General features: G+C 57.6%; 1 protein-coding gene across 1 annotated transcript; it reads right to left on the bottom strand.

Moving 5' to 3' along the window:
* Positions 1-3,286: 3,286 nt before the first annotated feature.
* On the bottom strand, positions 3,287-16,409 carry AQP1 (aquaporin 1 (Colton blood group)). The gene is made up of 4 exons (XM_019443732.2): positions 15,927-16,409; positions 6,506-6,670; positions 6,119-6,199; positions 3,287-5,380 (listed from the first exon to the last, which is right to left on the bottom strand). The coding sequence occupies exons 1-4, from the start codon at positions 16,314-16,316 to the stop codon at positions 5,201-5,203; spliced, it is 816 nt and encodes a 271-aa protein (XP_019299277.1). The 5' UTR covers positions 16,317-16,409; the 3' UTR covers positions 3,287-5,200.
* Positions 16,410-21,123: the final 4,714 nt, after the last annotated feature.

The raw sequence follows: 21,123 nt of genomic DNA, 5'->3' as shown, positions 1-21,123 counted from the left end.
CCCATCGAGGCTTCATGGCATCTATGTCTGACCAGTTGCTACTGACCTCAGTCCAGAGCAATTCTTCTCCCATAGACCATTCAGCACCCCTCCAGGGTCTGGAAAGAGGAATCCCTCTGATTCCTGGAGGAGAAAGGGAAATATCAAAAGGGAACTATGGATCTACAAAGATCCCAAATTCCTGGATATTTAGAAACCCAGAATGGATCGAGCCAGTGCTTGAGGTCATACATATGTGTAGCATAAAGGCACCTTCAGGTTGATCTGAACATCCATCACAGGCCTCTGGCTGATGTTCCCTCAGAAGGGCTTTGGAAAATTATGCAATCCAGACCCGGGTTCCTTGGCCTCAGAACTGGTGGGGCAATTGTGGAACCACAACGTTTTGCTCTTGTGAGTTTAATGAAGGGACAAATATTCTAGGACTCAATGGCTGCCAAATTACATCCTGCTTCCCTCTGGGCCAAGTGCAGAGGGCACAACCTTCCAGGCCCACTGAGCCACCTCCACATGCAAGTTTCCATTGGATCATGGGGGAGTCCAGTGGAGGAAGCCATCTGTTGTCTAGTCTCAGCAGGGACCCAGCTGAAGGGGTGTGATAGATGCTCTCCACCAAAGCACTTCACGTGTGTAGTCACCTGAATGCTCGGCAGCTGGGGACAAAGGCTGAGTCATGGAATCTTCCAGGAAAGTTACTCTCTCCATTAAAGTTTGATGAAGAAAACAGACAAGGGCTCTGGTTGCCTCACTCCAGTTCCAGTTTTTCACCTTTTTTCTATGCTGGGTTGGGCAGAACATGAGCAGAGCAGAGTGGGGATGACCTTTGGGGGTTGACGTACCTAGAGCACTGAACCCATGGACTGGAAGATGAGAGGAAGTCCGGGACAGGCAAGCCCCAAAGGTTTTGCCCCAGGTCTGAAAGGGTATCTGAGGCTCCTTCAGAGTGCATCATTTTCCCTCAGGGTACAGCATTGCCCTTCCCTTTCTCATATACTATGGTGACAGAGGGTAACCTCTGAACAAGCAAGTTTATCAGATATTTTCCTCCAGATAGAGGGGCAGTCAGGCCTAGGGGCTTCTGGGGAGGCTGGGATAGGGCCATTGCCAGTGGAGCTGCCTGGGACCAGGTGGTGCCTGTGTGTTTCAAGCAGACACCATGTCCAGCTGGCTCCAAAATGAAATGCACTCTTCCTGGTGCTGGAGTCCCTTCAGCTGGCCGTTCTCCTTCCTGCTTCTCACTCTCAACATCCTGCAGGTAGAGGAAGACTGGCTGCCTAGTTGGACCAGAGCCAAACTTCATGGAGGTCATGACAAAACAGGCCAGCACCACATAGTAGAGGAATCTTTGAAACCAGAAGCCAATCTTTGGAACCAGGCAGAGCATATTCAAGTCCCAATTCTGCCACCAACTTGCTCTATGGCCTTGGGTGAATCATTTTGTCTTCAGGGGCCTCAGGGGCCTCTGTAAACGGGGGCAGGCAGTCATCTCTACCTTCCAAGGGTGTTACAAAGATTAGAAAGACTGTATGTGAAGACCCAGGGAAGTTTCTCACACGAAGTAAATGCTCAAGAAATACCAGTTCCCTGATCTCTTCTTTAGGTCCTGTCTCTTGGCACTAGGGTTGTAAACATTATAACTAAATAATCCCTAAGCAAAGCCCTGTCCTAGATGGCTGGGGGTGGTGAAGGAAGACCAAGGATTGAGGTAGGGTTCCCAGGGCCCCTGGTGGGGACTGAGAGGGCTTCTCACCTGGGGAGATGGGTCAAGATAAGGAGACAAACCAAGAAGGGCTGTGAGAGATAGCCTTGGCACACCCTCACAGGCGGGCCTGGGTTGCAGTGGGCTAGCCCATATCCTGTTTTCATGGTATAACCATCACCCTCCACTCACACCAGCCTGTCCTCAGCCTGGGAGGTACAGCGGCACTTTACATGGGCTGACACACCACAGATGCCTTTTACAGGGGCCCAGAAAACACTGGAAGAAGAAAGCCTGTTCCAACAGTACTGACTCAGCCATCACTGGGGTGACCTAGCCCCTGGCCCTGTCTAGACACCCTTGCATTACCATCAGCCAGGCCTCCACCAGAGGGAGGCAGCAACCACGTGTCTCCCGGGAGCAGTGTTGGGATGCCAGGATCTTTGCAGACACCCCTCCCCCGATCAGCCCACACCTCTGGCCTGATGAGATTTCTAGAAGGTTGATGGTCCTCAGAGACTTCCAGATTCTAGGCCTCTGTGGGATCTACAAGCCTGCTAATTGGAATAGGGCCTGTTCCCTATTATGGGGCCCTCAGTTTCCCAAAATAGTCCCTGCTTTGAGATACCAGCCCTAAGTGTGTATGCAGGGGGCAGAGAGGTGGATATCAGGAGTCTGTGTCCAAGTCTCAGCCTGACACAGACTTGTCTCACTGAGTTTGGGGCACATCTCACTGAGCATCCACCTCCCTTTCTGCCTAATAAGGACAACCACACCTGCTGTGCCTCCAACACTGAGAGAGGCCCCGAATGGGGGAAAGGGTTTTGTGAGTTCCAGAGGGCCCAGAGCGGCCTTGGAGCTACATGAGGACAGGTGAAAGAAGTATAGACAGAGGGGGCTTTTCACGGTTCCCTGTCACCCTCAAGGCAGAGGCCAGCCTGCTCTGACCTCGCTTCTCTTCCGCCTTGGGCAGATACCTTAGGATCTGACCAAAGCTACAGACTTCTCCACAGGAAAAGGCACATCCTCACTGAGTGTGGTACACGCTTTATGGGGGCTGAAAAGCCCACAAGGCCTCAAGGGACTGGACTGCTCCCCCCTCTTAGCTACCACAGGTCACCACCCTTCACCGGCCACCTGAGCATCACCTGTGCCGGGCACAGCTTCACTCCGTCCTGATGGCCAAGCTCCTGGCAAAACCTTGGGTCCCATTACCCAACACAGGTGTGGATGGGGTCAGAAATGTGAGTGGAGGGACAGAGGGAGGGACAGCTGATCAGCCCCTGGTGCTCCCTGGGCCGTGCTCCCAGGAGGGCAGAGGGACTGATGGGGCTGTCACGCTTCAGTCCTTTCAGGCTCCGGAAGCAAAAGTCGTCCCTATTAGGTGCAGGACCCTGTGTGGCTCAGATGGAGTCCTGTGAGGCTGTGTCCACCCACTGAGAGCAGAGATCCTGAGGGCAAGAGGGCAAGCAGTGGCTCCCCCCACCCAGACTGAGTCCCTAGAGTGGGCATCGATCTCCTCTGGGAGCCAGAGATCCTTTGTTGGGAACACGGTACCAAAAGAAGAAAAACTACAGGAAGCCTCGATGACCTTACAAGTCATTTTCCTTTATTGTGTTAACATATAATGAAATTCCAATTCCAAAGAGACGTATACGCAGAGCAGACAGATGCAGAGTCTCGTATGCAGCAGTGAGAACCAGGCAGGAAGTGGGTCTGCCCCCTCTCCCCTCCAGCACAGCCCTCACCCCTCCTGGCTTCTAACCACCGCCCAGGCAGAAACCGAGCAGCTGGGAATAAGAGGGGTCAGTCTCACGGTCCAAGGAGTAGCCAGAGACATGGCCTTGGTTGCCAGGCCTGGCCAAATCATTAACTAGCTGTGGGACCTCGGGCCTCAGTTTCCTTATCTGTTAAAAGGGCTAGAAGTCCCTGCTAGGGAATGGAGTGTGTAGGTGTTGTGACAGGTTGGTGACCATTAAGGGTCACCTGATTGTCCTGCTGCTTTGGGATAAACTGCAGATTGAATCACTTGGGTTTTGTCACCATCGTGGCTCCAGGCGTGCCGGGGGACCTGCTCTGGCCCTGTGGGATTGAAGAGACCAGGTAGATGGCTGCCCCTGAAGCAGACCCTGCACTCTGAACTGTCCCTGGGCTGCACTGGTAAGCTACCTCATCAGGCCAGGGATGACTGTCCCCTCCAGGTAAATGACAAGGGAAGACTGTGCCTGGGGTGACACAGGGAGCCTGTGCAGGTCTCCCGGCTGCCCAAATGCCTCCAACCAGGAGTTTAGCAATAAGGGGGGCAGGGATCTGCTCCTCCTCTCCCCTCGTCATTAGCTGAGGGCTTGGAAACCCCGCTAAGAGTCCAGCAAAGCCCATTCGCCTCTGTGTGCTGATCCGCACCACGGTCACCTGTCCTCAGGCTTAGGGCTTCAGACGACCAACTGCCCTTTAAGAAACACACACCTGCATAAGCGTGAGCTGTGTCTACACCGGCAGGAGGAAGTGGAGAACCGAACGGTGATCGAGATGATGCAACGATAGGTGAGAAAGGTCAACTAAAGCTCAGTGAAGAACATGGGTATTCCTCCTTTGCGCGCCCGCCGGCCTCATTCCGCGATAGCAGACCCTGTCCCCGCTGCGTGGGGGTCAGCCCTGCTCCCCCGGGAGCCCTTCTCACGGCCTGGACTGCCTCTGCTTTGAAACATGTATGCATGTGTCCCTGTGTTCACACAGGCGTCTACAATAGCTACACATTTGGGAAAGAACCAGGGCAAGTGGAAGAAGGGCTGCCCCATACTACATCTTCTAGAACCCATGGAGTATCTACACTTACAGAACAGAGAGGCCTTAGGCCCGCATGGCTCTCCCTGACCCTGCCACTTTACAGATGGGGTCACTGAGGCCCCGAGACATGGACAATCCCAAGGTCGTACAGCGAGTTTGGGGGGTGGGGGGTGCAGGCGGAGCCAGAAGCAAGCCAAACTGCAAGAATGAAGCCTGTGTGCCACTTGCCCCCTACCCCTGCACCTCCTGGGATCTCTTCCCCTCAAAGCACCCTTGGGGACAAAGTGCATGTTTGGGAAGAAGGAGGGCCACGCCCAAAGGCACAAAGCAATAACGGTGGCACCCCAGACACCTGCAGCAGGTGAGCTGTTGAGCAACTCTGGGATGAGAGGGATTTTCTGGCATACCTTCCATCACACTCTGAGGGGACACCTTAGCAGAGTGGGTCCCTCTCTTTCACTTCCTCCGTGACTTCAAGGGAGTGAGTGGTTGGTAAATCTTGGTCCTCAGGAAGCCCAGAGGCCAGGAAACAGAGAAAGAGAAAGAAAGTGACAGAAACAGCCCCAAATCAGGCTTGACCACGCAGTTCTGGAGGCTCTTTGGGAAGTGACGGTGGCCAGCCTGTCAGAGTGTCTACGACATGGATTTCACCCCTCCCCTCCCTCTGCCCGCCCCTGCCCCGCCCCCGCGTGGGTGCCCGGGGCCAGGGCCTCTCTATTTCGGCTTCATCTCCACCCTGGAGTTGATGTCGTCGCCATCCAGGTCATACTCCTCCACCTGGCCGCTGGTCCACACCTTCACGCGGTCTGTGAGGTCACTGCTGCGCGGGGCCAGGATGAAGTCGTAGATGAGCACAGCCAGGGCTCCCCCGATGAATGGCCCCACCCAGAAAATCTAGGAACAGAGCGGGCATGCTCAGAGGGCATCCACTGAAAGCCTCCTCTCCTGGGACGCCTTTCCTGAGTCCGCCCCCACCCCCCGCGCCGACCCCATTGCATGGGTTCTCTCCCACCGGTGCCTGGGTTTAGAGGCAGGCGGTGTTGAACCCCAACATCCCGATTCCAGTGCCCCCAGAGCTGGCCCCAGCCAGGACTGTGGTAGCGGGCATCTCCTTGCCTTTATGTGCCCCAATTCAGGGTGCCTGGTGTGACCAGACCAGCCCCTTCTTCAGGGTGGCCACAGCCCCACCCTCCCCAGCTTCGGAAGGGCCACAGGAACATCTAGTTTGATCAAAGGTTGGTCTGACACAGAAACATCCACAGTAAGAACAGCTATGTCCATGGAGTGCTGACTCTGTGCTAAGCTCAACCTATAGGCGGTGAGGCCACTTGTCCCAGTGCTACCCCCAGTGGGGGGTGCTACGATGCCCCACTTCACTGCTCAGGAAATGCAGGCACCACGAGGGCCAGGAGCCTGCCCCAGGTCACCCTGAATGGGGTGCCGCTGGGATGCTGGCAGGCAGCAGCCCAGCCTGAAGTCTGATCCCACCACCCCCATGTCAGGCCTTGGTTTTCCAATCTCCTTGGCCCTGTCTGTCTCCCACAGCCTCTGTGATGAGGGAGGACGCTGCAGGGTGGAGTTGGAACTTCCATTCGGCACCTCCACCTCCCAGGGGATGGTGAGACCCCTTACCCAGTGGTCCTTGAAGTTATGAGTAATCACTGACGAGCCAAAGGACCGGGCGGGGTTAATGCCGCAGCCTGTGTAGTCGATCTGCAAGGGGAAGGGCAGGGAGGCAGAAGGGGGAGAGCCAGAGAAACACAGACAGAGGGAGAGGAGGCGAGGCAATGACACACAGAGAGAAAACAGGGGGGTAACAATCAGGCTCAGAAAGAGGGGCACGCTGACCCAGAAAGATGGTCAGGGGGTCCCTGTGCTGCCCTCTCCTGAGCAGGACCCTATCCCCAGCCCCAAAGAGCTGATCATCCCACCCCCCTACCCGTGAGAGGGTACCCCGACCACCTCTGCCTGGCCCTGTTCTCCCCACCCTACCCCCAGCCAGGAAGACCCCACACTCACCGCGAGCAGATGTCCCAGGGCCACAGAGAGGCCGATGGCGAGGGGGCCCGAGCCCCCGAGATCACGGCGCCTCCTGTCAGTGGTGGCCAGCACACAAAGCACCAGCTGCAGGGTGCCGATGATTTCGATGCCCAGGCCCTGGCCAGAGTTCACACCGGGGGCCAGCTGTAGGAGAGAGGGACAGGGAGGTTGGGTAAGTGGGCAGAGTAGGGACTCTGTCTGAGACCCGCCCCCCCGGGCCCAGGCAACTTGGTGTCCTCAAAGCCCATGACATCAGCCCCTGGCTAGGCCCAGAAGGGCCCAGGCCCCTCCCAAGAACACACCTCTGGTAGTAGACACCAGGCTCTGTCCCTTCCACGACTTTGAGGAGGTGCCAGCTCAGCCCCTGGTACCTGCCTCCTCCCTGCAGCACTCCGCCTAGAGGCCAGAGAAGCCTGGGGTGAGGCAGGGCATCTCCCCACCTCCAGCCAGCCAGAGTGCCCTGAGGGTACCGAAGCCATAGGCAAGGGGCAAGCCCCACACATGGGAGGAGACGGTCAGGGATTCTCAACCCTGCAGGGAGCAGAGAAGCAAATGGCCAGAGACATTGCTTCACACCCCAAAAGTCCAGAACATTCCACCCCATCTCCTGCTGCATCTACAACTCCCAGAGTTGAGAAGGGTCTTCCTCAGTTAGCTGGCCCCAGCTCCCTTAGTCTCTCTCCCTGTTCTGGTCTCCCACGCTGCCCTGCCCTGTCTCCTACCCACCCTCTGTCTGTCTCTCCCGGTTCTGTGTCTCTCCCATTTCTTCTCAGCCCTCCCTACATTCCCCTCCCTCTCCCTCCTGGAACGCCCCCCCCCCCCACCACCAACTCCCTGGCCACATAGGCCCCGCCACCACCGTCTGGCTACCACTTGCTTTTGGGCCACTTTTAGAAACATGAGTCATGGAAAAAGAAGGGAATGGGAGCCGTCATGAGGTCACTGGAGCCCTCCCTCTGCAGCTGCACCAGGGAGACCCCTCCCCAGGGACCCCTGCACCCGCCCCTTTGTGGGGGTCCCAGGGGCCAGGGGCACCCGTACAGGAGAGCTGGGCCACATGAGCAAAGGCTCACTGGCAAAGATGCCTGGATGTGGCCATGTGGGCTGTCTTCCCCCAGGGCAGGGCTGGTGTGCCCAAATATGCCTGAACTTGAAGCCTCATCCTGGGGGCATGAGGGGGGCATCCTCCAAAGCCAGAGGGCATTTTTACAAAACTCTAGGTGGGGGGCCCTCCTCCACTCCCACGCCCAGTTTTCTCAGCCCCACCCTGAGGCCATCTTACAAGAACAATTCTCTTCCCGCCTTTGTCTGCAACCCTGGGTCACAGGGAAAGTGACTCACATCCCCTCCCCTGTGTTGCAGCCCCAGATCTAGGCCTTTCCTGGCCGACCCCAGAGCTTTGACCCCTCAGCTCAGCCTGCCCGGGGGGCAATGCCCAGTTTTGTTCCCATCCCTGTGTTCAGGTCCTGACTCTCCTACTTGTGCTGCCATGGCCATGGCCTTTCCCCAGTCTGACCCTCAGGTTCCCCATCTGTAAAACAGCTTTTCCTGCCCACCTTCCAGAGTGGCCGGAGTTTCAAAGGCAATGGTGGGGGGTGTCTCGGGGCATCTGGAAAGGGCTGCTGAGGCAGGAGGGATCAGGACAGTTGTGGCTTTGTTCTGGTTCTTTCTCACCTTATCCCCAGACTGGGGGACAGCCAGAAGGGGCGGGGCCCTGCACAGGGTTGTGGAGGCCGGAGCGAGGCCTGCCTGGAGCCAGGACAGGCTCCGTGGAGGTGAGGTTGGTGTGACCGGGCCAACTTGTACAGATGCCCGTCACACTCACACCTGCTGCTGCCCTCCTGCTCTTCCCGCTCTCTCCTCTGCTCCCCAGCGCCAGCCTAATTGCTAGCTGGCCGGAGTCCTGAAACCAGGCCTGGCATGCTGATTAATGGAGCCATCGTTCTAAGTGGTTCCTGCCTCCTATACTCCCCATTCCCCACCCTCTCACAGACTGGGCCTGGGCGAGCTCATCTCCTCCCGCAGTTCTTAACCAGGTCTGAGTACCCCAGGCCCTGCTCTGCCCAAAGGCATGCCTTCTCATGCAAAGTGAGCAGAGCACAGGAGCTGGGTGCCATGCCCAGCACTCTTGAGTCCACAGGAAGCAGGAGAGGTGGCCACCCGCCCTGGGAACTCTGGGTTATACCCCCTCCTGACCACCCAGGGCATTGAGCTCAGAACCACGCAGGTTGACAATCTTCCTCTCCCGATACCCATCACCACCACCACTAGGAAGCCTCCCCTGATTGCTTCAGTATCTACTGGCTACTTCTGCTTTAACCACCAACGCACTTGTGTGACTTACATCTGGAAAAACTTGATAATTCAGAACTGAAAAGGATAGTTAAAGGTCTGTTGAAACTTGATGTCCAGGAAAAGTAGGTAAACATTCAAAACGTGTTACTGTTTACAACCCATTAAATTGGAAACAATTGCTTAAATAAGGCTAATCCCAGTTGTGGTCACTTGGTGTTGGGAAAAAAAAAATATGTCTGCACATCCCCAGGTAGTTTTGCCCAGCCGAGGCTTTATATTTCACTGATTAAGCCCCCTTCCAAACAACAACAACAACAACAACAACAACAACAACAACACAGTTTTATGAATATAAGGATAAACAACAGAATAATCCACACATTTAATGTGAAGTATCAGAAAGACACCAGCTCTGCATTTTCACATCAAATCCATTTACGCCCACTGTCAAGGCCCAGTTCAGATCCCACCAGCTCCAAGAAGCTTCCTCCTATCCCTGGCTGAAATTAATTTCTGCTGCTACCCACTCACACTGTTAACCCTCCTTCCTCCTCTGTAGGTCGTCCAACCCCTGGCCTGGGAGCTTGGTGAGGACAGAGTAGGGAGACCTTCCCATCTTGCTGCCCAGGCCTCATAGGGGACACTTGCTGCATAGCAACAGAAGTAGCAGATGATGCTAATTTTCCAGAACTTCTATCCTCTCTAGAAGCAGCCTGGAAGGGAAGCTCTCTGGATCCAGTGCTAGGTTATTTGCTTTGTAGCTTGGAGACCACAGGCCAGTCATTAGTTTTTGTGGGTCTTACAGGGCAGCCATGCAAGCCTCTGTAAGAGAATGGATGAGGAGGCTGAGTCCCAGGGACAAGATAGCAAAGCCAGGATCCTTGTCCCAGCCAAGTGTCCTGATGTCTACACGCCCAGCCAAGGGACCTGGCTATTCCCAGCTTGAACTGAGGAGCAGGCAGAAGATGGCTGTCTAGCTGCCAGTGTGCCCCAGCACCCAGGAGAGGGTGGGGGACAGGGTTGACCTTTTTAGACAGTGGGTCCCTAGAACCATCCCTGCTGCCCATGGACAGACTGACCAAGGTAGCTTCCTAGGCCCAGGGCCCCAACTTGACCTGGGCACCCTGGTGTCCCACCCTTGGGGAACAGCAGGCACCAGGCCTGGCTGCACCCTGAGCATACACTCTCAAAGAACAGGGGAGGGGAGACATCGAGGCCTGCCCTGCTCACCCACTGCCTCCAGGACTCAGCACTCACGTGAGGGGGACCTCAGTGGGTCCCTTGTGTCACTCCTTCATGGATATTCCTGTGTGCATGTTCCTGTGGGTATCCACGGCTGTGTGTGCCTCCGTGTATGTTCGTATATTGGTACCTGCAGGATCTGTAGGTGACCAGATGTGTCCGGGTGTAACTCTCTCCTTTTCCTTTTCGTGAGATGTTAAGAGGCTTATTACAAAATAATTGAATGAAAAAGTCTATCAGAGAGCTACATAAATTCGAAACCTGTATGCGCCAAACAACATAGCCTAAAAATAAGCGACAGTTGACAGAATATAAGGAGAATTTGATCAATCCACCACCAGAGTGAAAGAGTTTAACAACCCTCTCGTAGAAACTGATGGACTGAAGCAGTCAGACAATATAAATAGCACAAACAGGAAGGATTTGAGCCACATAATTAACAAGTTTGATTTAAGGAAACTCTGTAAAGCCATCCACCCCAAATTTGAGAATATCCACTCTTTTTCAGCCCGTGTGGACATTCAGACGAACTAGTCAGGTATTGGCCAGTGTATCTCAACGTTCTCTGAGAATCCCTATCACACAGGGTGCCGCCTCTTACCAAGGTGGGCCCTGTGCACCTGGGGGTCTCTGTGACATGTGGCCCTGTATGGCCGTGCTGTGTGTCTGATGGCATTTCTGAGTGTGCAGCCCTGTCTCTTTGTATCACACAGCTACACTCAGGGTCCACTACTTGGCTGGGGAAAGGGAAGGAGGAGGAAAGGAAGCCCCCTTGAGGGACAAAGAGTCACAGATCTCAAAGGGCCCTTATTTGCCCCCAGAAGCCATTTCATCTTCCTGACAAGAAACAATACACAAAGTAATGGCTTCCTCCTTCCCTCCCTCCTTCTTTTCCTTACTCCAGGGCAGTCCCCATCCTCCTGCCAGGGAAAGGAAGAGGCTCCATTGAGGAGCACTTACCCCACCTTCCTAGGATCCCAGGGCCCGAGTGGAACCACCCAGGCTTGAGAAGATGCTCTCTACACCCACGTGTGTATGCCCCTATGTGCCATGTACGTGTGTGTGTTGAGGGGGAGGGGACGTTAGTGAAGTGTGTACACGTGCACTTTAGAGAAGCAGAAATAATCAAGGGCTGGGAGGCAGGCTGGGGGCATGGTCCTGCCCTGCCGTGATCTGCTATACAACCTCACAATCTCAATGCCTCTGTGGCCTCAGTTTCCTTATCAGTAAAGTGGAAGCCTCGGCCCAGATTTTAGCCCTGGACAGTCTCCAGGATTCCTCCCTGCCTGACATGGGACCCCTAGCCCCAGGACCTACAGTCACCCTCCCGGCCAGGATCCTGAGTGCAGGATTCCCACAGAGCCATCTGACCTAGGGTCTCAATACGGCACACTGCTGTACCCCCAGAGCTGGCTGCGGGCAGATTCGACTTGCACACCTAACGATAGGGAGCTTACTGGCTTGGTGGCAGCCCCTTCCTGATTAAAAATAAAAATTGCTTCTTTGCACTGAGCAGACATCTGCCTCTCTAGTTGTCCTGGCGGTGGAATTTCAGGCACCGAAAGGAGCTACTAATGGGAACAGGGCATTTTTCAGGCTTTTCTACCATTTTTGAGTTGGGGTTCTTAACCCCACAGAACTGCAGCTCCTTGGTTACATAAAGAGAGCCCCTCACTTATCCCCCTAAGCATCACTGTGGGCAAGGAGCCCCCCCCCCCCCCACACACACACACACATCCCTGGGGAGAGGCCCTGGCTGAGGGGACAATGGCCATGACAACATTTTCCTGCCGACACCTGTGAGTGTGTTGGCTCAGTCCCAGCTATTCAGGAGACCCCAGACCCACTGGCGCTTCCAGAGGGCAGGGACCATGGCCCCCAGGGAGGCTCTACCAACAAGAACAGAGGAAGCCCTGAGCCAGTCCCTGAGGGGTGGACATACGGCACGTTTAAGCCACCTGGGGAAAGCCCTGGCGGCTAATGCTGAAGGAACCCTTGCTGAGTGGGGCCTAGAGAAAGTGGGGAGCAGTCTCTGGGACTGAGCTCAGGTTAGAGGGCCCTACATGCAATTGGCCTGCAATGAACTAATGGCTCAAGGTGTGAGAGGAAGGCTGTGACCCAGGGGCGTGAGGGTGAGGCGAGTCCCCTCAGACTGAGGCACTCCAGCGGGCCAGGTCCCCTCTCGTGGCACTGCCCCTTCAGACGAGGATTCACAGAGCGAGCCCTGGTTAAGGCCAGGTATTGGGGTGGGCAGCCTGGGGCTGGCAGGGCTGCTCCGAGGGCCCCCACTGGGGAAACAGCCTCAGAATTTTCTGTGGCGAGGGAAGTCTCCACCACAAAACTCCTGCCTCTCGATGCCCTCCCCCTCATCTGGTTCTGGCTGGAAACAGTAATTATATGTCCCAGCTGTGGCACCACCACCCAGCCCCCAGCCCCCCTCTCTGGGCACATCCGTCTGAAAACTGGCTTCCCTCTCCCCAGCCCACCCCCAGCTCTGGAGGAGGCAGAGGGGCCCTCAACCCTGGAAGAACCGGTGGCCCAGCGCGGGGGTGGGGGGGAAGGGGGCCAACAGGGAAGGGACAACCCTCTGGCTCTGTGGTTGGGGAAACTGGGGAAGGGGAGAGTTTAGGGCTGAGGCCAGGCCCAGGCCGTGACCTCCCACTGCCGCCTTGCCTGTGCTCACAGCCTGTGCCACCCTTTCTCTGCCTGTAACCCCCTTTTCCTGCCTCCACATTCAGGTTCCCCATGGAGCTTCCTCCCCGAAAGCCTTCCAGGCCCTTCCCACCGCTCAAAGGCAGAGAGGTTCCTTTGCCGCTCTGACAGTCCCAACACCTCTTATCACACCTGCCTCCTGCCCCATATCGTGGGCAGCTGTGCACGGGGCTTATCTTGCTCGCCAGGGTCTGCCAAGGGTAGGGAGCTGGTGACTCAGCCCCCAGCTCAGCCCCCAGCAGTCCCATTTTGGTTTGCAGGGAGCATGGGTGAGTGAGCCAGAGAGGGGAGGAATAAAAAGAGCCAGCTAACAGTCAGGACTCCCAGGTCCAGGAGCATCTTGCATTTTCCAGAGCCCAGCCACGCCCTGCTGTGTCCCTATTTCACAGACGGACACTGGGGCCACACAGGCGAGCTTGTTGGCCTGAAGCGTTTCAGTGTCTGACAAGGACAGAGGGAGACGGGGACACCAACCCCTGCCTCTGAGACTGTCACTTTGGGCCTAAATTGGGGTTTGGCTCTTAGAACCAGCCAGGATCCTATAGGCTGGACAGAGGCCCGTGGTCTCTCCAGGGTGCATCCCAAGTCCTGACTCAGTGAGAAGAGAGTTGTCCCACCATGCCCCCAGGGGCACCCCCTGACTCACTCCAACCACTTCCTGCCTCCTTTCCCTATTTTCCTTTGAAATCTCCATGCCAACAAAGGGCCCCACCTAGGTTTGGGCCAGGGTGGGGTCCGGGGCCCAAGGGGCTATGGGAGCCTCCAGCAAAGCCTGGGGGAAAGAATGTGTCACTTGCTGCTTAGACTGGTCTCTGCCCCTCTCGAGGCATTGAGGCCACCTGCCGGGTCCCTTCAGATCCCTTCAGATCCCAAGTCCGGTGTCCCAGAGGAGGCCTTGAGAGAGATGCTTTCTCTGTTTCTAGGCCTAGAACTTGTGCTTCTGGACCCTAAACTTCCATTGTGTGGACAGGAGAGTGCCTGCACCCCACCTCAACACTCAGTACCCTTGTGTTCAGCACAGCCCCTCTTAGGTTCCTCTCAGCCAGACCCTCCGGGGAAGGCTGATAAACTCAAGTCTGCAAAGTGAGCTTGCTGGCGGTATGGGCAGGGCCGAAAGAGATCTAGAGACCTGGGTTCCTTCTTGGAGTCTCAGGGTCCTCAGCTCCAGTGAAACTCAACAGGTGAGCAGGAGCAGGCCTTGAACACGGTGTGCTTGCCTCTGAGACCAGGGCTGGCCCCTGCATGAGCTTATCCCTTTTCCCCCCCTATCTGCAACCTGCCCAGCCCAGGCATCTGGGTAACTCTGCAAAATGGAGGTCAGAGAAGGGAAGGGACACTGGATCAGGGTGTGGCCAGATCAAAATGACACTGTGGGTGCCCACCCTCCCCCACATCTGCCCGTGATGCCTGAGTTAGAGCGCAAGGTCTGACGACAGATGCCTGTCCTGCCTGTCCCTTGAGAAGGAGGGTCAAGAGGGGGCAGAAGGCCTGAAGAGATTCAACCCCTCCCCTGCGAGGCCCTTTTCCCCACCCCCCATCGCGCCCAGCCCAGCCCTAGCGTGAACCTGACCCTACCCAGGGGGCACTCTCCGAAGTCACCTGGCTCTGCCCCTCTGGAGAGGCTGAGGCTTGGAGGAACGTGGCCTGCCAGAGTTCTGTCCCTTCTACCCACCTTGGCCACGTCTTCCCTGACTAAAGTCTAAACTCCAGCCTGTAGGCTAATCTTCAATCTTGGGCTGAGCCACAGTTAGCTCCTCGGAGGGGGCTGGGTAAGGTGTCACTGTGACACAAGAAGTGCTAATTCCCCTGTGGCAAGGCCATGCCCTCACCAAGCCTCCCCCAGCTGAAGCACCCGGGTCTGAACTTCGGCTGGGAAGCAAGAGAACGATTGCTATATAATCACCCGCCGAGGAGCCCTTGGCCGGCTCCCTCACCGTCCCCACACCCGCCTGCCCTGCCCGGGCCTGGCCAGCCTCCTTTCTGTAGATCTGATTCCTCCTCTATGCTCCTTCACTCTCCCCTTCCCTGGGACGGCACCCTCCAAGCCTTCCTCAACCTCTCTCAGGCCAGATTCCCCCCTGCTGTGGCCCAAGCCAGGTCTGAGTTTGCACTTGGCTGAGGGTCTGGAAAAGCCCAGGTCCGCGACAGCAGGCAACTGCCGCCAACGGCCAATTAGTTGTGCTAAGCGGCCCGGGAGGAATGCTTCTCAGCAGCTGCCACCCAGTCGCCAACCTCTGCTTACCACCAGCGCCCCCAGCCCAGACCCCACTCAAGCCAGGAGCAGTGGGCACACACAGGTACACGCACACACCCCCACCCACTCACGCAGTGGCCCTAACTCTCCCAGGCACACTTCTAGACACAGACGCACGCGGGGGCACACAAGCTTACACAAGCTCAGAGACCCATGCCAGCATCCACGTGCACACACCGCTCACACACACACACACACACACACACACACACACGCACGTGCCATGCCTCACAGTGCCTGGTGACAGAGAATGGAGCCCAGACAGGAGGCAAGATGTCCCCACGCTGGCTGCCACCCCACACTGCAATCCAGGAAAACCACCTGCAAACAGCCGAGAGAGTGTTTTCACCCCCGATCTTTGTCCACTCCCTGGGGACCAAGGAGCAGGAGGGGCTTTTTCCTTGAAGGCAGTTCGTTCGGGGCCCTGTGTGACCGTGGGGCCGCCCACCTGGGTCCTGCTCACGCACTGGCAGACCTGACACGGACATGCCCGGCATCTAGGGACAGCGGACAGCGGCTCCTGGGGGCCGGGCTGTGGGAAGAGGGAGCTGGCTGCACAGGCAGAGCGGAGGGAGGGCCAAGAAACTACAGCCGAAAGGTGTAGCACCGTTGGCCGGAAGGTTAACTGCCTCCAGAGCTTATTCCCCACAGTAGGTGCCCACAGGGGACATTGGCAAGACTATTGTTCTCTGGGTCTCGGCTTCCCACAGTGCCTGGCAGAAAGCAGGCTCTGGGCTGCAGGTGTAGCTGAGCACCAGCCCCAGCTCCGCATGACCCCCAGAAGCCTCTTGTCCCCTCGGCTCCTCAGTGTCCCCATCTGCACAATGGGTGGAGGGGGAGACCTATGCCATCTCTGCCCCGTTCCAGAGCCCTGGTGCCTGGGACGACCTCACATACCTCGTTTCGGCCGAGCGAGTTGTCCGGCAGGGAGGAGGTGACACCCGAGAGGATGGCAGTGGCCACGATGGCCCCCACGCACTGGGCGATGATGTACATGATAGCCCTGAGGATGCTGATCTGGCAGCTGAGCAACAGCCCCAGCGTGACGGCCGGGTTGAGGTGGGCGCCACTGATGTGGCCCACGCTCTGGGCCAGGGTGGCGATGCTCAGCCCGAAGGCCAGTGACACCTTCACGTTGTCCTGGGAGGCACCTGCTGTCTGGTTGTTCTTCACCGGGTAATTGAAGCCCAGGGCGGAACCGATGCTGATGAAGACGAAGAGCGTCATGGCCAGGAACTCGGCCACCACGGCCCTCCAGAAGATCTTCTTCTTGAACTCGCTGGCCATGCTGGCAGGGGGCTTGGCTTGAGACCGCTGCCTGGTGCTCTACTCCCTCTGAGAGCTGAGCCACAGCCCGGGCTGGGACTATTTATAGGGCCCCGGGGGCAGGAGAGGAGGGGGGAGCACAAAGGGAGGAAGGCCTCTCCTCGCTCCTGGCCCGCCCCACACTACACAGGCCTCCTCTCAGCGATGGATGCAGACACAGCGCTGCTGTCGGCCTGCCAACTTTTTTCCCTCCCTCCTCTCCCTCCTCCCTCCCTCTCTCCCTCCGCCCTCAGCCCTGCCCAGCCCAAGGAGGCAGGCAGGAGGCAGCCACTGCTCTAATAGGCTTTGGGAAATTCCTCCAAGTTGGCCCCGCTCAGGGGGCCACAGAAGTCCAGGTGTCCCTGCCCTACGTGCAAAGCTCAGGGGGTGCCCGCAGGCAGAGCCAGGAGCACTGGATGGGGCAGGCTGGACTCAGCAGGTGGACAGTGCCTTCCCTGGAGGCGGGGCACCATGATACTGCTTGCCTGGCATCCCCATCCCATCCCAGGGTGGCGTTAGTCTGGAGTCCCCGGGTCCAGGGGTCCCTGGGGGCATTCTGGGTCTCCTGCATCCCAGACTAGGCCTGGCCACTGGAAGTCCCTTTAGGGATGTCCCGGACCCCAGACCCACTGGCCAGGTCCAGTAGATGGGGGCTCAGAGGCATTAAGAGGCACAGAGAGCTTGTCTGTGGCCCACCCTCCACTCTGGGGTCAAGGGCAGGCTTTGGGGGCCTTCACGCTTCGGGAGAAATTTGAACCAATGATTTCAGGGCAGGTGGGGAAAATGGGAGCAGTCTAGGACTTTTACTCTCAAAGGCTGCAAGCCGGCAGACCACTGGGGAGAGAGAAGGGACGGCAACCTAGCCTGGAGACAGGAAGGAAAGAGGAGAAAAGACACAAGATAAGGGGAGAGGCAGAGACACAGACTGAGAAGAGAAGACAGACAGACAGACAGGGGAAAACAGAGGGAATGAAAAAGAAAAAGGGGAAGTAGAATCCCAGCAAAAGTGGAAGTGAAAGAGAGACATCTCCAGGCCAGGCCGAAAAGGAGAGACAGACAGGGAACACAGAGGGTGAAGAGATAAACTATAAAGAGAGGAGACAGGACTGAACCCAGAGGCAAGATACAAAGGGGGAAAGATGGGGGAGGGGACGAGGCTGCTCTGCAGACCCCTGTGGTTCACCTTGTGCCCTCCCTGCACAGCCTCAAACCAGAGGCCCAAAGGCAGCTGATAAACTGTGCAAGCAACTAGACTCCCACGGGCAGGCAGCTGCTGCCCGTCCGCCAGCCTGGGGCAGTCAGGGTGTGCAGTTAGGGACAGAGCAGCCAGGTGGGGCCCTGGGAGGCAGGCAAGGCCCGGCCCAGGAGGGAGGGGCCCACTCTGGCCCTCTCCTCCCACCTCCTGCCTACCCGTCCTCGGTCCTGCTCCTGAGTATTGACTTCTCCCCAGTTTACAGGTGGCAAACTGAGGCCCAGCAAGGGGAAGGACATCTCTAAGTTCTGCATGTGCCAAGGGCAGGGCATGAATGGGCATGCGGGTCCTTGCCTCGTGTCCAGGGGCCATCTGCCGAAGATGACACCATTCCCTGTTGGCCACCCTTTTGCCTGGCTGCAGCACGTGCCGCAGCCACCCTGGAACGGTGACGAACCACCCAGGGATCAGCCCGGGATTTGCTGGGAGCAGGAGGCCCCCTGGGGGTGGAGGTGGGGGGAGCCGTGGCCACCTAACTGCCTGTAAGTACAGGATGGAGTGGATGCAAGGCATGGAGTTGGCACGGTGGCCAGAGGGCCCTGCACGCTCAGCAAGGCCCGGCAGCCGGAGGTCATCGGTGCCTTATTAACCACCCAAGAGAGGGAGCCAGCCGGACTGGGCCACTTCCCGGAACCTCCTCCACATCCTTTCCTCTGGGCAGCACTTGCTCAGCTCTCCACACCCCAGAAGGCTGCTGCCTTATGCCTGGCCCTGGCCATTTCCCACGACCCCTCCGGCCCCCTGAGTGTCCTGGCCCACATCTGTCCCTGCCCTTGGTGCAGGGAGGAGTTCAGATGCTGGCAGGTACCAGGACTCAGCCTGGAGGCTTGAGGCAGGCAGCAGGGGGAGAGCTGGCACCAGGCCCACAAGGACCACTGGACTCAGGCTCGTGCGGGGGTGCGGGACTTCCTGCTCCGGTTTCCATGACAGGCTCCACAGGCCGGGTCAGGATCCGTGAGGAAGCACCGTGTGCTGCTATGCACCTGAGAGTCACCTGGGACATTCTCATTTATCCACCAAATATTTACTTAGCGTGCGTCATGTGCCAAACTGTTCTGAGCACTGGGGTGACGGCTGCAAAGCAGACCGCCCAGCTCCCTGTCCTCCTGAAGCCTGTGTTCTAGCATGGGCAGGCTCCATGTGGGCACTCCAGATGGTGGAGTTTGCAGCTGTGCAGGGCACACGCGCATGAGTGTGTACTTGCCGGGGACCTGCGTCCTTCTGGAGCAGGGCACGACATGGGGGGGTCCGGAGTAGCAAAGCACTTTTGCCTAGGCAAATTAGGCACCCACCCATCTCAGGATGATATGAGGGTCCTCGAGACAACACCCTGGACATCCACTGCATCTCCTGCCCCCTCCCCCATGCCCACCTGGCCTCTGCCTTAAAGGCCACCCACCATTATACTCCATTCCTTTGGGCAAAGGCATTGCCACCACCAAGAGAGGCCGTCAGAGTGCAGACATCTCTAGAACAATGCCCACCTCCTTCACCCACCATCTCCCATAATGCAGAAGGGCCTGTGTAGTCATGACCTGACCATTTCAGTGCAAGAGGGAGAAATGCCACTGCAGCCCAAGACCCAGGAAGGCTGCAAACCCCATGGCCTTCTTCTTCCTGGTCTGCCACAAATCCTGGCTAACCGGGGAACAGAGGAAGGGAGGAAGGGAAGGAGGGAACAGTCTCCGGCTGAGGGCTCATCTTCACCACCGCCCTGGGATGCTCAGATGTTAAGTGATTGGGCAAAGAATGGCAGAGCTAGGATTAGAACTCAGGACCCGCCCCACCCCGGCCCAATTCCCAGAACCCCAGTCTGGTTCTCTGTTCGCCTGTCAGGAACGGCCCCTGATGGCCCTGATTACCAGACGGAAAGCCAAGTTCTGATGGCCCAGTAACAAGGACAGGACCGAGAGATCCAGGCCCCAGGATGGGCAGGGAACATGGGGGCGTAAAGGAAAGGGCCATCTCCAACCTCTCCCCACAATTGGGACAAGGTGAGGGGTGGATGGAGAAGGACGCACTGAGCTAAGAGCAGACACTCAGAGTGCTGGGAGAGACCAGAGCCACCCCTGAGCCCTACAACCCCGGGGAGCTTGGGCTCTGAGGCAGGGTGTTACCCACACCTCAGCTCCTCCCCACCGCATGGCCTGCCTCCGTGAGCTCCGTCCGTGTCCCTCCCACGGACAGTGGCACAGGCCCAGCCTCCAGATCCCACAGGCCCGAGCCAGGCTACATAAGCGGAGACTGCTCCCCTCCCCAACTCCTGAGCCCCGGGCGGGGCTTGAAGCCACTCAAGGCCGGGCACTGTCTGGCCCTTCAGGAGCAACAGTCTGAAATCGTTTTACCAGATGTGCCTTATTTCTGACGTGCCCGGCGAGACCCACTTTCCAGTCAGAGCTGGCTGTTTCCAGGACAATCTGGGCCGTAGCTCCACCAAGATCCAGCGGGAGAACGTCAGGCTTTGTCCAGAGATGGGTGCACAGCTTCTCAGATGCATGGAAGATGGGGGGAGGGGGGTCCCAGGCTGCATGGGGAGAAGACACCCATGGGTGTGGTCGCAGCCGTCACTCTTTCAGCCAGAAGCTTCTGTGGAGCCCCTCGCAGAGGGGCTGAGGGGAGTGGACCCTCCTTACTGGGCGGGGCAGGGGTTTCACAGGCCTCGGTGTGGGAAACAATGACTTCATTCCCTCCGGGAGGCCCACCAGGAAGATGGAGCTGGAGGCGGAAGGGAATTCTGACAGCAGACTGGCTTTGACCATGCGGTCACCATCAGCTCACCAGCATGTTGGATGAATCTTCCAGAATCGGTCAGGCTTTCCTGAATTGAGGCAGGGTGCGCTAACAGAGGGTGGGAAGACAGGACAAAGTCCTGGGGAGGGGGTGAAACATAAAAGAATGCCTTCTCCCACAGAATCCCTCTGCCTCCTCGTGGCTCTGCCCCTTCCTCAACAGGGTGCTCGGTGCATCCCTCCCCTGAACTTGATCTAGGACCTGCCAGCTCTGGCTCTTGGCTGCACAGACGGGGCCCGTCTCCCACCCCTGCCCCCCACACCACTGCCTGGAAGACATGGGCCAGGGAGGCATGGGCCAAAGTGGGGACTCTACATTAGTGTGGAGTCATCCTTCCAGTGAGGCTCAGCCAGACCCCCACCCCTGAGCCTGGGGGAGCAGAAAAGGGACCAAGGCCCAGAGACCAAAAAGAAGACAGAATGTCCCCCACACTGCTCAGCCCAGTCCTTAAGGCTCTCCACTCTCTACCCCTTCCCAACTCCAGACAAGGGCCCCGGCTCCTGTGCCACCAGGCTCCCTGTCCCCGGATATTTGCATGTCGGCTCTTCCTCATGCTAGGCACCCTCCTTCCTTCCCCTTCCCAGCGGCACCTCCTCTCCTGACCCCCTCTTCCATGGCAGCACCCTCAGTTAAGGCGATGCACCTTGGCCTCCAGACCTGGTTCTCACCCCCCCACACACCCCTGCCCCCACCCCATCCGCTGATGGCCCTGCTGGTGAAGCTGGGCTGCAGGACAGGGCTGGGGTC

This window comes from Panthera pardus, unplaced genomic scaffold (assembly GCF_024362965.1).
Source record: "Panthera pardus isolate Hobbes unplaced genomic scaffold, ASM2436296v1 HiC_scaffold_8, whole genome shotgun sequence".
Taxonomy (NCBI): Eukaryota; Metazoa; Chordata; class Mammalia; order Carnivora; family Felidae; genus Panthera; species Panthera pardus.
This window is presented reverse-complemented; position numbering and strand designations above follow the sequence as displayed.

Coding starts and splice junctions, on each gene's coding strand:
- AQP1 (XM_019443732.2), bottom strand. CDS start 16,316: ATGGCCAGCGAGTTCAAGAAGAAGATCTTCTGGAGGGCCGTGGTGGCC. Junction 6,200..6,505: donor CCCTGGGACATCTGCTCGCG/GTGAGTGTGGGG, acceptor TTCCCCTTGCAG/ATCGACTACACAGGCTGCGG. Junction 5,381..6,118: donor ATAACTTCAAGGACCACTGG/GTAAGGGGTCTC, acceptor CTCTGTTCCTAG/ATTTTCTGGGTGGGGCCATT.